Source organism: Anarhichas minor, unplaced genomic scaffold, assembly GCF_050575085.1.
Source record: "Anarhichas minor isolate MPS153535 unplaced genomic scaffold, ASM5057508v1 ptg000018l, whole genome shotgun sequence".
Lineage (NCBI taxonomy): Eukaryota > Metazoa > Chordata > Actinopteri > Perciformes > Anarhichadidae > Anarhichas > Anarhichas minor.
In genome coordinates, this window is record NW_027466464.1 from 10,219,244 (window position 1) to 10,235,000 (window position 15,757).

At 48.2% G+C, this 15,757-nt stretch overlaps 1 protein-coding gene across 2 annotated transcripts in view; it reads right to left on the reverse strand.

The window, feature by feature from the left end:
* Positions 1–1,891: 1,891 nt before the first annotated feature.
* adamts5 (ADAM metallopeptidase with thrombospondin type 1 motif, 5 (aggrecanase-2)) overlaps positions 1,892–15,757 on the reverse strand; it is a 16,217-nt gene continuing 2,351 nt past the window's right edge. The window contains exons 1-8 of one of the 2 annotated variants that reach the window (XM_076094510.1): positions 13,919–15,757; positions 8,949–9,081; positions 8,578–8,739; positions 7,934–8,217; positions 6,694–6,877; positions 6,409–6,584; positions 5,777–5,952; positions 1,892–5,553 (exon numbers count right to left, since the gene is read on the reverse strand). The exon at positions 13,919–15,757 is cut by the window's right edge and continues 2,351 nt beyond it. In XM_076094510.1, coding sequence (XP_075950625.1) covers positions 4,866–5,553; positions 5,777–5,952; positions 6,409–6,584; positions 6,694–6,877; positions 7,934–8,217; positions 8,578–8,739; positions 8,949–9,081; positions 13,919–15,022 — 2,907 coding nt within the window. In that variant the 5' untranslated portion in view covers positions 15,023–15,757 and the 3' untranslated portion in view covers positions 1,892–4,865. Of the gene's footprint in view, positions 5,554–5,776; positions 5,953–6,408; positions 6,585–6,693; positions 6,878–7,933; positions 8,218–8,571; positions 8,740–8,948; positions 9,082–13,918 lie in introns of both variants that reach the window. The other variant, XM_076094509.1, reaches the window with a different exon arrangement.

Sequence of the window (15,757 nt, forward strand, 5' to 3'; positions counted from 1 at the left end):
GTTCGGCAGCGCTGCTCCCCGGGAGCAGAGAGGGGCCGCTGAGGACTTAAGGTGGAGCGGTTCTCCTAGCTGGCTGCCTCTGCGCTCAAACCAGGGCAGACAGAGCCCCTGTCCTCCGGTTTACTCTCCCCTCCCACCCACCCGGACTGTTCCTTCTCTCGAACAGACGGGACGAGTTTACGCTGGAGTTTCATTAAAGATAACTGGAAAGCAGAAATAATATTATCAAGAGAAACCATATCCAAGTGAAACTCAATTCAAAGCAGTGAAAACACTTTGTGTTTAAGTTAAGGACCTGTTAAGGACCAACTATTTAGGGAAAGTGAACTAAAATACTCCTTCAATATTGTAATGTTTTGTTGTTATGTTAATATGATGAAAATATGAGAATATAATAGTACAATATGTTATTGCTCTGTTTTTTTCTTATGAGTACATAAACACATACTCAACTTGCACTGCAGTGTGTAACTTATGACTCACTGATCAGTCTCTGAAGGGACAGATTATTGCAGTCCACCTTAAAAGCAACTGGTAATAAAAAGCGAATAGTTGTAATTTCATGATTTCCCAGAAGATGGTAGGCACGAGTAATGGAATTTCCCCAGACTGCTGGAGGGATTTTCCATGACTAGATGGACCAATCACAAGTTTAGCCGGCAGGTGGCGCCTTAGCATCACATTTGGGAGCTTGTAAAGGTGGAGGCCGTGAGCCACTGACCTGAGGGAGGCAGCGCTGTAACACTGATGAACTGTGTTTAGAATGCTGCTCCTGCTTTACTGCTCCTGGTGTCAGAACTGCAAGTTTATGAGATGATGAAGGTAGGTGACATATGAATACAATGGAGTTGGAAACTATCCTATGTTGTTCTATTTTATTTAATTTGTGGACTGACACAGATGAAAAGAGCTGATCATGACTGACATTTGTCCACTGGAGTCAATAAGTAACTAAAGTGAATTTGTTTGGCAGAGATTACTGGATTATAATAACCACCAAACTCCATTTCCTTAATTCAGTTTTTAACTGGGGAGTCAGATTGAAATTGGAGTGTGTGAAATCTGCTGTTTTACAATCTGAACCTAAATTATAGTAAATTCCATCCTGACCCATGAGTTTTGCTTATTGTTGAACCGTCAGGAATCCAAAAGAGTAATTGCAATTGAACCATTCTGTAACAGAATGTTTGTCATACATGTTAAATAACTATAAATGTGATGTCATTAAATGATGTTCAGTGTATTTGAAAAGCTATAGGAGGCATTCGTCTTCTGCTGGTAACATATTTACATGTATTCAGAACTGTACTTCAGTCAAATTTTGAGTATTAAGTACAAGTATTCATTTCATTATACTTCTTCTGATTCGCTACATTTAAGATTGACATGTTGCACTTTTTACTCCACTGACAGCGAAAGCTACTTTCCACTGCGGATGTTTACTTTTGATACTTTGTATATATGTACTTTGCATTGTATATTACATATATTGCTATTGTTTAGGTCTGTACTTTTACTTAAGTTTAATGGTTTTTTTGAACATGAAATGGACCATAATTGCATCGCAATATTATTGTTTAAGTACTTCTTCCACCATTGCTTCTGGCAAAAGGCCACATAGTGACAATGGTCCTCCTGTCATAAGTTGCGTGTGCGGATAGTGATTGATTCGCAACATTTAAAACACAGGTAAGATAAATAAAATGTATTGATGCCGTGGCAACATTAACAACACAGACACGGAGATATTTAAATATATAGATTTTATGTACATATATTCATGTGGATGACTAGAAAAGAAACACTATATTCTTACAAAGGAATGATTCTGCACAGTCGTATTCCTAAGTCAAATAGCAATTTGATACAAAATTACTATAATAAATAAAACTCATCTCATTGTTTTTTTTATTCACACACACACATACCAGTTGTACAAACAATAAATTACAAGTTCAGTGCTGTGTTTCTGTGGTTCAGCAAGCGGGGTTTCCCCACTGGAAGAGTCAGAGTAGATTGTGTGTGTGTGTGTGTGTGTGTGAGGGTTTCTGAAATACTCAAATGCTTTGTAACTGATGGGTTGTTTTCGGTGTGTCTGCATGTGTGCATTTCTGTGTAAATATGGTTGAATACTAACACCTATATGAAAGATCTACTCATCGTACAAAAAAATGTCTACATTGTGTAAATAAATCTGAATGTGTGTGGGAAGAGGAGAGAGCAGTGTGTGAGTGGTACCTTCCTTATGGTGTGTTTTCTCCAGCACAGGTGCCAGATGGGTGAGGCTTGCCACACAGGAAAATGTAAGTAATGTAATGTAAACAATTACAGGCAGGTATTTTTAGTCCATTTGATATGTAATGTACATTGTCTACACTCTTAATGCAGCCTTGATTAAATAACCAAATCAAAGCATGATATGGTGAGATTTGGTGGAGGATTTTAAGGAACGAGGTCCCCAAAATAACCACAAAAGCAAGTCTCCTCACTTATACCTGGTGGCATTTAGTGATGCAGATTGTTTGTTTTTTTTACTTAGTAAAAAAAGTAAGTTGGACATTTTGATTAACTTTCTTGAGTGATAGACAAGAAGATTGATACCACACTCATACATGTCTGTTCAATATGAAGCTAGAGCCAGCAGTGAGTTAGCTTAGCATTAAAATGGGCAAATTGTTGTTTTTACACTCCGATTTTTGCACAAATTAAACAAAAAATATTAAGCCATATTAAAAGATGCTGGTAGGTGTATTTTGATTCTTTGGACACAATCTCTTTCCCCTTGCTTCAAGTCTCAATGCTAAGCTATGCTAACCATTTCCTGGCTCTAGCTTAATATTTAAAAGGACAGGCACGACAGTGGTATCACTCTTCAGATCTATTTCTTTGCAAGAAAATGAACAAAGTGTCAAACAATTTCTTTAAATCAACAGCAACATCATTTCTCACAATCAGTGTCCCAGAGTATCGGCACTATTTCTTTAGCAGGAAGTAGTTCCACGTAAATTGTTGACAGTGAGGTCTGTGGATTGTCTGACGTAAACAAGGCATTGTTTCTGGATTTTCTTCTGAAAATTGTAAATGTCACTTTTCAAAGCTGTTACGGCCGGAGAGGGAATTCCATTCATTGACTGGGCAGGTTGCACCAGAAGGATATCTCGATATCTCGATTCTTTGTATTTTGGGTGAACTGACCCTTTAAAATCATCTATTCTGTGGCGCAATCTGAATTTTTGTAATGTGACGAACATCACCCACCAGAGTGGGAAACAGATAAAACAAAAGTAGTAAAATAGAGAATGAGTGATGAAAAGAAGGTGAATTGCAAAAGGACATTAATGACGGCATTAGTATCTCCCTTGCTGTCGTTGCGAGTATCCAGGGCTCACATTGTCATACTATTGCTTCCTAAACAGATAAACAGACCAACAAACAGATGTTGACCGCCACAACAAAACATGAGGGTCGCAAACCTCCCAGCACCAGCATAATGACTGATGCAAACGGAACTGAGAGGGAAGAAGCTTCAAGACGCACACGTTCACGGTTCATACTGTATGTGCTTCAAACACAGGCCTGGATGAATGTGCAAGCACATAACATGCACGCACACACACACACATACCCACAAACAAATAATCAAGCATTGCCCCAAACCTGTGAGTCATCATTAACCTCCATAAATGTTAAGGAGTGTCGTGGTTACTTTGCCCCTTTGTCGATTTAACTGTTATAAAGTTTGTCCCTTGAAGGCCACCGTACGCTTCCATCCCATCACACCATGCTTGTGTATCAACAAGCTGCACAGGTGACTTGTGTCTTCTGGGTAGACTTTCTTCCCGAAACCTTTCAACAACTTGAGCAGAGACGTATCTGAATAGTTTAAGACTGACTGGATTTGGGATGCAACGCACCGTCCATCAACCAAACGTCTGGGTTCACCCATTCATTCTTGGTCACCACTATGGGAAATGGTTCATGTTAAGTCTGCCCTTCTTCTTGTGCTGCTTCTCGATTTTCAGCTGGACAGATCCGTCAAACAAAGACACAGAGCACTTATAGTCGGGGCATATGGGTAGCCCTGATCCAGGACCATCATGTATATCTCCTGTCTTTTGGACATTTCGGTCTTTGAGTGGCTCATAAATGTATTTACGGGAAGAGTACTGGTAGGCAGCCAGAAGGTAAGGAGACCACCATTTCAGTTACAATACTGCAAGGATGCACTCAAGTTGGTTTAAGAAATAGACACCCTGAGCAATTGTTGATTTGACATGATTCGTTGCTACAAAGATTTCTCAATCCGGTGAGTTCATCATTTCAACATTCTACGAGCTGTTCAGTGAGTGAAATGTCCAAGTCAGGGTCGTAAAAGAGGACGCAGTATGACTGGGCTACGATTCGGGCAGACATGACGACAAGGTGAATAACGAGTGCTTCCAACTCCCCACAGTGATTAGAATAGCATGAAAAAACAACAACACGACAGGCATGCCATTACAGGGCAACACACACTGAGCCTCCAGGGTTTGGAGACCTTAGTAAAGACAATCAGTTACTGTCCATGTGGAAAAGACATGCAATGTAAGTCGTTGGCTACGCCAGGGCGTTCCTTGCCACTATCACACGGACACTGTCCACCGTTCTACTTGTGCTCTGCATAGCTACTATGATTCCAGGACATTCCTCTGGCATATAGTCGGGTACATCCACGACAATCTGTCTCTGGGTCTCTGCGTATCTGGTCCAGGCGCTATCAGCCAAATTTCACAGTCCTGTTTAAGGTTCTTAAATGTATTGGTCCATAGTCCTACATCCAGAACTTGAGACCTTTTATCAGATGTACAGATTAAACTCCTTCCGCCTCAACATTTCTTCACCAGACAGTGTTTGAAGGCAGAGGGTCGGACACCTAACGTGCAGCCCTTGGACAGTTTCCCATTCTGGTCCTTACACTGCACAGTCCGGCTCTGCCAGCCAGTGTCACAAGTCCTGGAGCATGTCATCCAGGAACCCGCTACCCAACGGGGCCCGGGAGTTGGGGTGGAGGGACCGGGAGCTGTCGGTGGCCCTGGGACCAGGACAGAGGGAGTGGAGGAAGATGTAGTGGTGGTTCTGGTGGTGGTGGTGGTGGTGCTTGAGACTCTTGTAGTGCTCTGAACAGGGGTCAACTTTGGGTTGGGGATGAGCGGAGCTGACGGCTGCTGTGGGGCTGTCCGTCGGGGCATGAAGAAACTATAACGAACATCCAGGGGCTTTCTAGCGTCCGTCGCCAGAATCTGGACCACCAAGGCTTCTTGGAAGGCCCCGGGACCCATGCTGTGAAGCCACTCGTCCCTCTGGCTCCAGCCGCTGTAGTTGAGCACAGAACCGTTGAGCGGGATGATTGTCTCGGAGGTGGAGATCATGAACTTGCCGTTTAGGAGGTACTCGTTGTTGGGCCGTCGGAGGGCCAGGTAGCCGGTGTAGCGGGTCTGGTCCTTGGCCTTGTGCTGGCGAACCTTGACGTGGGTGGAGCCTGCCGGGATCTTCACCACGTCAGTGTAGCCCTTACTGTTTGGCAAGAGAGAAAGTAGAATATTAAGATTATTAATACGAACATTTCAGCATATTCCAAATTCATGAGATATAATATATATACTACTTTTCTCCTGAATTCTTTGTGTGCAAACCATCCCTGAACCGAGACTCCCCTATGACGCACATGTCCGTATGTGCGAGATTCACATGATACGAAGACGAATAACGCACTCTTGAAGTCCTCTGTTTTTCTTACCTCTTCTTGGTGAAGTTGCCCACAACGCGTATACATCCTGTGCTGTCGCCTCCACAAATACCACACTTGTCAAACTGGAGCTTGGAGCCAATGATGCCGTCGCAGCCTGTCCGTACACACTTCCCTTTCACGCACACCGAGCTGCTGTATGGACGACACTCTGTCCCCTCAACCACCTGAAGACAAGCAGTCACAAAATCATTTCCCACATTTTTATATTTCCATTAAAAGGTCCAACGTGTAGGATTTAGGGGTCTATTAGCAGAAATGGAATTCATAACTATGCTTTCATTAGTGTATAAACCCCTGAAACTAAGAATCGTTGTGTTTTCGTTAGCTTAGTACGAGCCCTTCATATCTGCATAGGGTGTGGGTCCTCTTCACCGAGTCCGCCATGTTGCACCACCATGTTTCTACGGTAGCCCAGAACGGACAAACAAGCACTGGCTCTAGAGAGAGCCTTCCATTTTTTTTTACTGCACCTGAAGGCCACCGTAGTTCTCCAACAAGCTTTGACAGGGAGGGTTTTTCAGTTGGTTGCAATCTGCAACCTCACCACTAGATGCCACTAAATCCTACACACTGCTCCTTTAAATACACTGCGATCTTTCTTTCTTTTTCTGCTAACTCACCCTCTGAGAGAACACCACGTAGTATCCTGTTCCTTTTGCTCTGCAGGTCAACTTGCATACATCTTTGGGGAGGACTCCAGCGTACTTAGGCACCCACTCAACAAAGGTCTTCACCCCTTTCGGATCCATCTGGGGGCCGTTGCGCACCTCACATTGCTCCTGCCGGAAACTCTTATCTAGAGAGAAGTTCCATTAAAAGAGGGTTGAAATAAAGAACTAAATGATAAATAAACAATACCTTGTGCTATTCTACTCATGCATGCATTCCCGGGCTGTCACACTCACTCGATGGTGGACATGGTGTGACGTTGCAGGACCGATGAATGGCCCTCTTTCCCGTGCAGTAGCGCCCGTTGTTCCGCGGCGGCGGGTTGTTGCACAGGCGTTGGGCGAACTGCACCCCGCCTCCGCAAGTTCTGGAGCACGCACCCCAAGGACCCCAGGAACTCCAGCTGCCGTGGTTGGACGCCTGGGAGACGGAGGAGAAGAGAGGGAAGATCAAAGAGGAAATAAGAGTTGGAGGAAATGACAGAGTAGAGATCAGAGAGGAGAGAGGGATGAAGGGGAAAGAAAGACAAAAAAGAGAGGAGATGAGAGAGGACAATTAGTGCTTATCAGACATGTAAAGAAAAATGTGGCATGCATTGTGGTGTGGAAAAGAGACAGAAAAGGAACGGGGCTATCTCCATGTGATAAAGCCTCTCATTAAGACAGTGACTGGATCCGTGGTGCAGCACACATGCTTCCCCTGAGGAACAGTCTGAATAAAATTCTTAAGGTAATGTCCCTACTTTGTTTTTTCCAAGCAGCGCTACGTGAGTCATCGGTGATGAAAAAAGAAAAAGACTGGATAAGTAGCATTTAACATTTTAGGAGACAAATTTTATAATCCTGCAGAGCTTTTCCATTGAGTTCCACTGTTGAGTCTTTATACAGTAGTACTTTCCACGGTAAAAGCCACTTCATCTGCAATCATACTACGAGGAATATATTTAGAGGCTAAGAGATTCTTAAGTCTAAAATGGAAGGGCTTAACGTTGCTCTGAGCAGCACACTGGTCGTCAACTTGGGCCGCATCCACACATACAGGCGTCTGCCAGGGATCGAGTCAGAACCGACAAATGTCATGTGACAAATACCCACAAAGAAAATATTCTTTCCCATTCTTTTTGACATTCCCTCCCTAACACACACACAACCACACACACACACACACAGTGTCGACAGGCTGCCATGAACGGATTTGGTCCTTTAACTCATTAAGGCCAAATTAAATTTAGATCTGTTTAAGCAAGGCCAAGAAAACAAATAGCACAGATCAGCAGAGGCATAAATACAGCAGACCACACAATGAAGAAACCCGTTACACTCGTTCTTTTCCTTTCTACTTCATCTTTGTCATTCCCCCCTTTTTCGTCTCCCAAAGACAAGCTCTTACAATGTGGAAATGAGTGCTTCAAATATCAGTTCTTGGACGATAAAAAGCAATCTATCTCCCCGTCCTCCACATTCCGATGCCACTTACCGAGTAGTGCCTCTTGCGGGTCTTGTCCACGCACTTCCCCTGCAGGCAGATGCGTCCCTTCCCGCAGGGCGTTCCCTCCACGGCCGGCAGCTTCTTGGTCAGACACACCATCTGTCCCTGGCGAATCACGGCGCACCACAGGCGGGCGCACACGTCCATGCCCGGGCAGACGGTGTACTCGGGGCCGAAGGCCAGGCGACACTGGCGGACGGCGTCGTAGCTCTGCCCTGGGAGCTCCTCGGGGCCCAACAGGGGTTGGCGGGGAGAGTCCAGGAGGCACTCGGCTGTGGCGGGAAAGAGGGGGGAGGGATTTTTTTTTAAAAGGGCAATCTGCAATCTGCATACTCTTGGCTGGCCTGTATGACATATCACTCATAGAAGCAATGGAGTTTTTTCCTGACAGGATGCCAACCGACAAAGCTTTATGGCCGTAATGAATGACACCTTCTGATGAGGTATAACTCATCTTGATTGGCTGCCGGTGATTTGTCTTTGGCTGCAGTGCAGCTACATTCTTTAAGAAGTTAAGAGGACTGTAAATCAAACTTCTGCTGGCTGGGAAGAGTTCTCACTGTTCAAAGAAAGGCCAAATTGTTTCACCGTGCCCTTAATTGCGCTGCGTTTTCTCCCACACTCACCGTTACCGTCGTCAAAGAAGTCTGTGATGGTGGCCGAGGTGCAGCGGCTCCAGGGTTTGGAGGCGTCGATGGAGGTGAGGATGGAGGACATGAGCCGCTTGTCGCTGTTCACTCCGAAGCGCTCCTCGCAGAACTTGGAGTCGTCGTGGGACAGACCCAGCAGGTGACCTGGGACGCACGGAAGGAGTCGACAGAAAAGAGAGATGAGGCGTTTGCACATGCAGCAAGAATGAGAAAAGCAAACATGCCGAGCGCTCGGGTGTCAGGTGTACGACATCAGACAACGCCCTCGAGATATTAATCAGCACGAGAGACGTGCTGACAGATGCGCATGCCCCGGCGCGTTTATATCTTTGTTTGTGTGTATCCATGCCTACCTATCTCATGCGCGACAGTAAACGCAGCGTGAAGCCCGTCGTCCTCGATGACGGCGCAGCTTCTCTCTGGGGAGCAGATGGTGCCGACGTCCGCCATGCCAAGGGTGTCGCAGGAGTGGTGGCCACAGAGGTCCTGGACAAAGGAAGTACTGTAAGTCTACATTAAGACCCAAAACATTGTGGAAAACATTTCTTTAAGGAAGTGACTTCATCCTTGTGAACACATAACCTCTCTCAGAATAGGTAAAAATGCAACATAAACAAGTACCAAAATGAATGTGAACCGAAACTCAGTTACCAGGATGCAACAGAAACTCAATGGGTGGATATTTGGCTGACTCCCTCAGGCATTGAATTATTGGACTTTCATGCTACCACGGTCCAAAAACACTGGGTACTACACCTCCCATAATGCATGTTTTTGAGACTCCAGGGATATTCAAGTCAGTTGAGTCCTTTTCCAACAGGCTGAGCACAACTTCTTGTGTTTTTTGATACGAAAGACTGGTGGAGTGTCACTTTTTTCTCCCACTGCTTTTTAACACCCGCTCCCTCCCTCTCTGCCTCCACCACCTCTCGGTCCGCCTCATCGGGTTCCCGAGTACATAGTATTGATCTTTGTTTGGATTCCCACACATGTCCATGCAGATGAGGCCCCGGCCCTGCCCAGCGCCGAGATCAATCGGCTAATCGTGGCCCCGTGTCCACACGCAACGCAGGGGAACGGAACAGGGTGCAGACGCACATAAACGTATGGACGAACGTGCACGCCAGTGTGTGCGCGGGACATCCAACGCTCTCTCTCTCTCTCCCCCGTGGACAGGATGAATCGTCATGTTAAGTGGCGCTGACAGGCCTGCTGGCTCGTGGGTGAGAGCCTCTCTGGGAAGGCTGTTTACCCCGTTGCCCGGCGGGTCGAGGTTTTGGGACAAACTGCCTTGTGTTCTGCGCTCACACTCACACACACATGACTGACTGGGTGGGACCACCTCACACACACACACACAGACACATAACTATAGGAGGTACACATAAATAAAGGGGTGCATATAAATGCATGCATGTACAGCAGATACAAATAGATGCACACACAGAAAACAGAAAGAGAGCGCCTGCTTCTGCCAAGTGACTGCTGGATACACAAAGAGCAAGTCAAACACACTCGCTGCATGCACGGAAGTTTCTCTTGGCTTTTCCCCCGTGCAGAAAAGCTAGAGACAACGATGGAAGGAAGCCTGTTTGTTTTGAATCAGACAGTGTGCACACGTAGAGAATATTGCCTTGACATTTTGTCTGTTTCTCTTTTCCCGTTTCCCACACTCTTTCACCCCGACGTTCTGAACACCTCCCTGGACGCGGTGAAAGCATCTACTCTCTTACCCAACTTTGTTTTCAACCAAAGGCCCTCTCGGGAGAGAGAAATAAGTACAGGAATCAGACGCGTGGGATGGAGGGATGCCGGATATTAAAGAAAAGAACTGAGAGAACAAGGAGTTACAGAAATATTGGCAGAAATAACAGGAGAACAGGTGGCAGGCTGGTCGTGAAGGTCAGGAGGCGATCAGAGCTCTGTGTGTGTGTAACAAGACCACTTGCGATCTAAGCCGAGGCTTGTGTTAAACAAACAGCCAGCCAGACCCAGACACCCACTCAAACCTCTCTGGCAGAGTTGAGCTCACTCTGTGTGGTGAAAACGCCCTGCAGGCCGATCACGACCAACCCGCTAATCAAAAGCAACAAAAACCAGCTCTCCAGCACCGACGGTAAAGGTCACAGATGATTGGTCGCCAGTGATTGACGGAACATAATTCCATCACCGTGCTATCCAGTGCTTTTTAGCCAGAGTGCAGTTTAAAAGTCACCGACGCATCGCGGTGTGAAGAGGAGGATGAACCAGTCTGGCGTATGCCGACAGAGCCTGGGCGTCGAGGGTTTCGGGATCCGAGGGGGCTGTCTGCAGGTTGTCAACATACACCAGACGAAGTGTAGCACGTGTGAAATATCAGGAACAGTCAAAACAAATAGAGGGGCTAGCTGTGACGGGGGCGAGGGCTGGGAAATGTACACTTTAATGCACAGACGCACACATAAACACATGGAGGAGGAGGACAAGTGCACAGGAAAGGGGAGGAGTCCAAACTACACACGTGTTCACATCGACTGTAAGACGCACAATGACGCAAGGTGGTGTTAAACACACGTGTGGAGGAAATGGTTTGTGTATCGGTGCACCTGTGTCTACATCAGTGTGTATCTTACATCAATCACCCTGACGTAAGGGCCCTCTTAGTGTCTGCAAACTATTAGGTTTGATCAACTTTCAATGGAAATTTAATCCATTTTGTATCCTTTTTTTTAGCAGGTAAGATATCCTTGTCAATATCAAGATATTGATTATTTCAAAAACAAAATTTGGCTCGTGTTATCTGGCATCACAAGTACCTCCGAGCGATATCCATCCACACATCTGAGCTATTGCTGCAGCATCGGACAGCGGCATGAACACACACGCGTGTCGATCTCTCCGGCTTTTCTGCAGCCCTCTCTGCGGCCACCTTACAGTGGGGCTTTGTCTGCCGTCCGAGCTCACAACAAGCCAACACAGCCATGCACGGCACTTAATGTTCCCACATACACAGACATACACAGCTCGGGAACAGTCCCCTCAAAGAGCCTCGTTGTTTTGTTTTTTCCCCCCGGTGCTGGTATGTGTGGAACTGGGTGACACCGCCGCACGGGTCAGCTCACCGCGGGTACACGGGGTGTTGGAGTAATTGGACCTGACCACAAAGAGACGAGTTCCCCTCCAACCCTGTGCTCTCCCGCCCCCTCCCTCTCTCCCCCTCCTCCTCTCATACGGGAACAATGGACTGGCCTGACTTCACAGTCACAAAGTCTTCAATGAGCTTCAGTTCTCGCTCTGCGGGCTACAATATTCGGGTTCTACTTCACAGTCGCTCCAAATACACAGATGGGAAAGGTTATTTATTTTCACGTGAACTACTATTTGACACCTCCGACAGTCAATGGAATATTAGGGCATTTCCTGTAACACATCTGAACAGAATCAGTAACATCCATGACAACAAAAGTTCCTCTAATGATCGACACGGTAAACAAACGGCAATGCAAGCACTCAGCCGAAATGGCTTTTTATAGCCAGAGAGTTCAAAGGTCAAAGTTAAAGTGGCTGCCTTCTTTGGCTTATAAAAGGTTGCGACCCCTCAGAGTCGAGTCGTGCGCATTAGCTATGTGTTTACTCTGCACGCAGATAGGGATCAGGACCCTGCCCCGTGGGGTTTCTCAGCTGTGGTGCAGGGGCCATGGAGGACGGCTACAGTATTGTGAAGGTGAGATGTGTGTGAGTGACGGTCTGTAGACAGGTTTGTAAATAATGCAAGCGCTGCGACAGGTGAGACACCAATGCACTGGCTGATGTACTGGCCTTTTGTGAGGTCGTATCTTTTTGTGTCTGGATATAGAAGACAACTAAAATGGACTGCTTGGAGATGAAACAGTATTTGAAATCAAGTGGATGCTATTTTTTCAGGGTGAGCGTGGGCATTTTAATAGGATCAAAGCCCAAGTAGAATAGAGAGAAGTCCACAGTCATGTTTCATTAGCTTCATGTCCAGTTGGACTCTCTGCCTTCCTGTCCAGCGGCTACCGTAGAGGTCTCTGGGTAGCTGTTTTCATGCCCTCTTGACCCCGCCAAACCAAACCACCATCTCCTGTCTGGGCTCTGTCAGTCTTGCCTCTGCAGGTGTAGCGGCAGCAGCGTTAGTGTAGGAGCCACAAGGTGGTTGGCATGCAGGAACTGTGCCACTTTGCCAGCCCGCTGACCCCAGGTATGCGCTACCGGCTGCCTTGCCAATGCACGACGGCGGCAACTTGCAGCAGGGAGCCAGGAGATCTCGAGGTAATCCCGCCTTCTCCCACCCGAGCCACGACAAGACCCTGCATGAGCTGAACACGCCGCGATCCAAGGAGGGCTGTCCGACCTGTCGAATTGGAGCCACACCCGGAGAGGTGAAAAATGCATGCGGACCCGCCGCTGCCCTGCGGTTATTCGAGCGGGCAGGGAGGGATGGAGGAGGAGAGGGAAAAGGACGGGATGCATGAGTGTGGTCTGGGTGAACGTGGGGCTTCTCACAGGGTGGATGTGTTTGTTTTTTCCTGACAGCTCCCAGCAGCTGACAAGCTGGAAAAGTAGCTGGGGGAAAAATGTGCAAACTGGAATGATAAGGGAGGGAGGAATTGCAGGGCAGGGATGACCACCTAATTAACTGCAGTTTCAAGGGAGTTTTAGGGATATTTCTGCAATGCATCCAGCAGCTGATTTCAAACCCCCCCCCCCCCCCCTCCCTACCCTGGGAAGAATTTGTGTGCACTGCCTCGGGCACACGCCTCAGATCACACAGGCTTGGAGGCTTTTGGGCCGTCAGGGGACTGGGAGGGGGAGGCTGGAGACAGAAGAGCCTGCCTAGAAAAACACCATGCGCAGGAAATACAGTTTTTTTTATGGACTTTTACAGACGCTGCTGCGCTTCATTGCGCACGAGACATTCAGCAACAAGAAGAGAGCAAGAAAGAAAGCATATAGAAAAGGGCTGGAGACAAGCAGGGACATGTGGGAAGCAGCGTGTGCAGTCTCCACTTCTGATGGGCTGTGATGCAAATGGCGACATGGTTCACAGTTGGCCGAAACAACCACTTAATGTGTCGCTTTTCGGCTATTGCTGTTATGTAACAACGATGTGTATCAGTTGTTTCCACTCAGTGTGTTTTGCTGTTTATAATCTATTCAATAAGCCACCCGAGGCTCTATCCGCCAAGTGCTTTGCTACAGCTGCCACCGCGTGCGCCATCAAAATAAAAACAACCCGTGGCGTCACTCCGCCGCCGTGTGGGCCGGGAGACGGAGGCGGACAGGTAGCTGGGTGCGGAAAGCGAGGGGAAGTTTTGTTTACCTGCCTGGTGAAGAGGATGGCGGCGTCGTGGTGCTGCTGGTGGTCGTCGTCCAGCGGGTTTTGCTGGTTCTGCCACTTGCAGAAGCTCTTCAGCGTCGCCGCCGCGTTCTTGGACACCTCGAGCCCCTTCTCCTTCTCGGTGACCACGGCCACTTTCACCACCGACAGCCGGATGGGGTTCTCGATGCTCGCGTGGCCGTACAGCTTGGAGGCGATGGCGGCCAGTGTGAGCAGGTAGTGGTTTAAGTCCTTGCCGTATTTCTTGGTCATGGTGTCGTCGGCTACCAGGAGCAGCTCCACGTGCCTTGCGCGAGAGACCGACCGCTTGCTCCGCGTGCCATGCTCCGGAGCAGCCGCTTTGGTGAGCCGGCTCCACCGTGTTCGCCCGTGCGCGCCGTGGCTGCCCGCGCTCTCCTCCGCGAGCCCCTCTCCGTCCCGTCTCCCCTTCCCGCGACCTCTGTGCCGGCGCTTCCCCGCCGCATCCCTGCGTCCTCTGCGGCCGTCGCGCGTCCCGCAGCTCTCGCGCCCCTCGCGCATGGCCTCGAAGCTGAAGCTCTCGCGCGTGAACACGTGGAGCGCGCTCTCCGCGTCCTTGTCCTGCAGGGCGCGCACGTCGTGCTCGTGTCCCTTCGCCCTGATGATAGGCGTGATGGTGTAGCGCGCGTGGTCCACGGCGAAGAAGCCCTCGAGACCCCCGCCGCAGAGGTTGAAGACGGCCAGGGACTCCGGGTTGGAGTCCACTGTCCCGCGGTACGCGCACTCCCGCTGCAAAGCCGCGGGGCTGTTCCCCATCATAGCGAGCACATACTGGTGGCTGAAGTGATGCGACAGCACCAACTCGTCCCGCTCCATGTCCAGCTGAAACCGGCTCCCATCCAGGTACACCAGGTAGCCCACCTTCCCTCCTCCGTGGTAAATCCGGTCAATGGTCCGCACGACCCCGTCTGTCCTCCGAGCAGGTGTGAGAAGCGACCCGTTCGCAGGTGGAAGATAGAAACCCTGGAAAGTAGAAAGCCCGGCTCCCAGCTCCAACTCCACGACGCACAGCAACAGTAGCCGAAACCAGAGCATGCCCTCGGCCAGAGCACCAAGGATCCGCACCATTGTTCATTCCAACCCGAAGAACATCTATGTATCTACTAAAACAACCCGGGGCTGGCTGAAGAGACAACTTTGAGCGTTTGTTCCGCCAAAAAGCGCATCCTCCCGGTGTCCAAATCCCCCATGAAAAAGCGCACAGTAGTAACCAACAGGCGAGCAAACAAAACCATTGAGGAGAAGAAAAAAATAATAAATGGAAACGAAAAGGAGCAGCAGAAAGGAACTGTGTGCAGGCTGGAGAGCACTGAGCTGAACTTGGAGAACAAAAACACAAAGTTTGCTCTTAATAGGACCCGGAGAGAAAAAGTCCTGCCCCCTTTGCGCTCAATCACCACTCCTCCCCCCCTCTTCTCTCTCTGTCTCTCTCTCTTTCTCTCTGTGTCTGTCTCTCTCTCTCTCTCTCTCAAATCAGAGTGAAGTCAAGTGCCGGAGGAGAGGAGAGAAACCTGAACAATGCTGTCACTGGAGTATTTCCCATTGCCTCAGCAAAGGAAAGAGTAGACTTTGCAAGTCCATCAAAACCCACATGAATCCCTTTGAGAGGCAGAGGAAAAAGATGCAAGCAAGAAAGCGAGCCATCCAAACAATCACTTCTGATTCTGAATAAATCCTAAAATCCACCTCATCAGTGACAATCACCCCCCCCCCCCCCCCTTCTCATTAACGTCAGTATGCCAACATCACTTGAAGCCAGCGTTAAAAACAAACAGCAAAACAAGTTACCAAACAGCTACATGC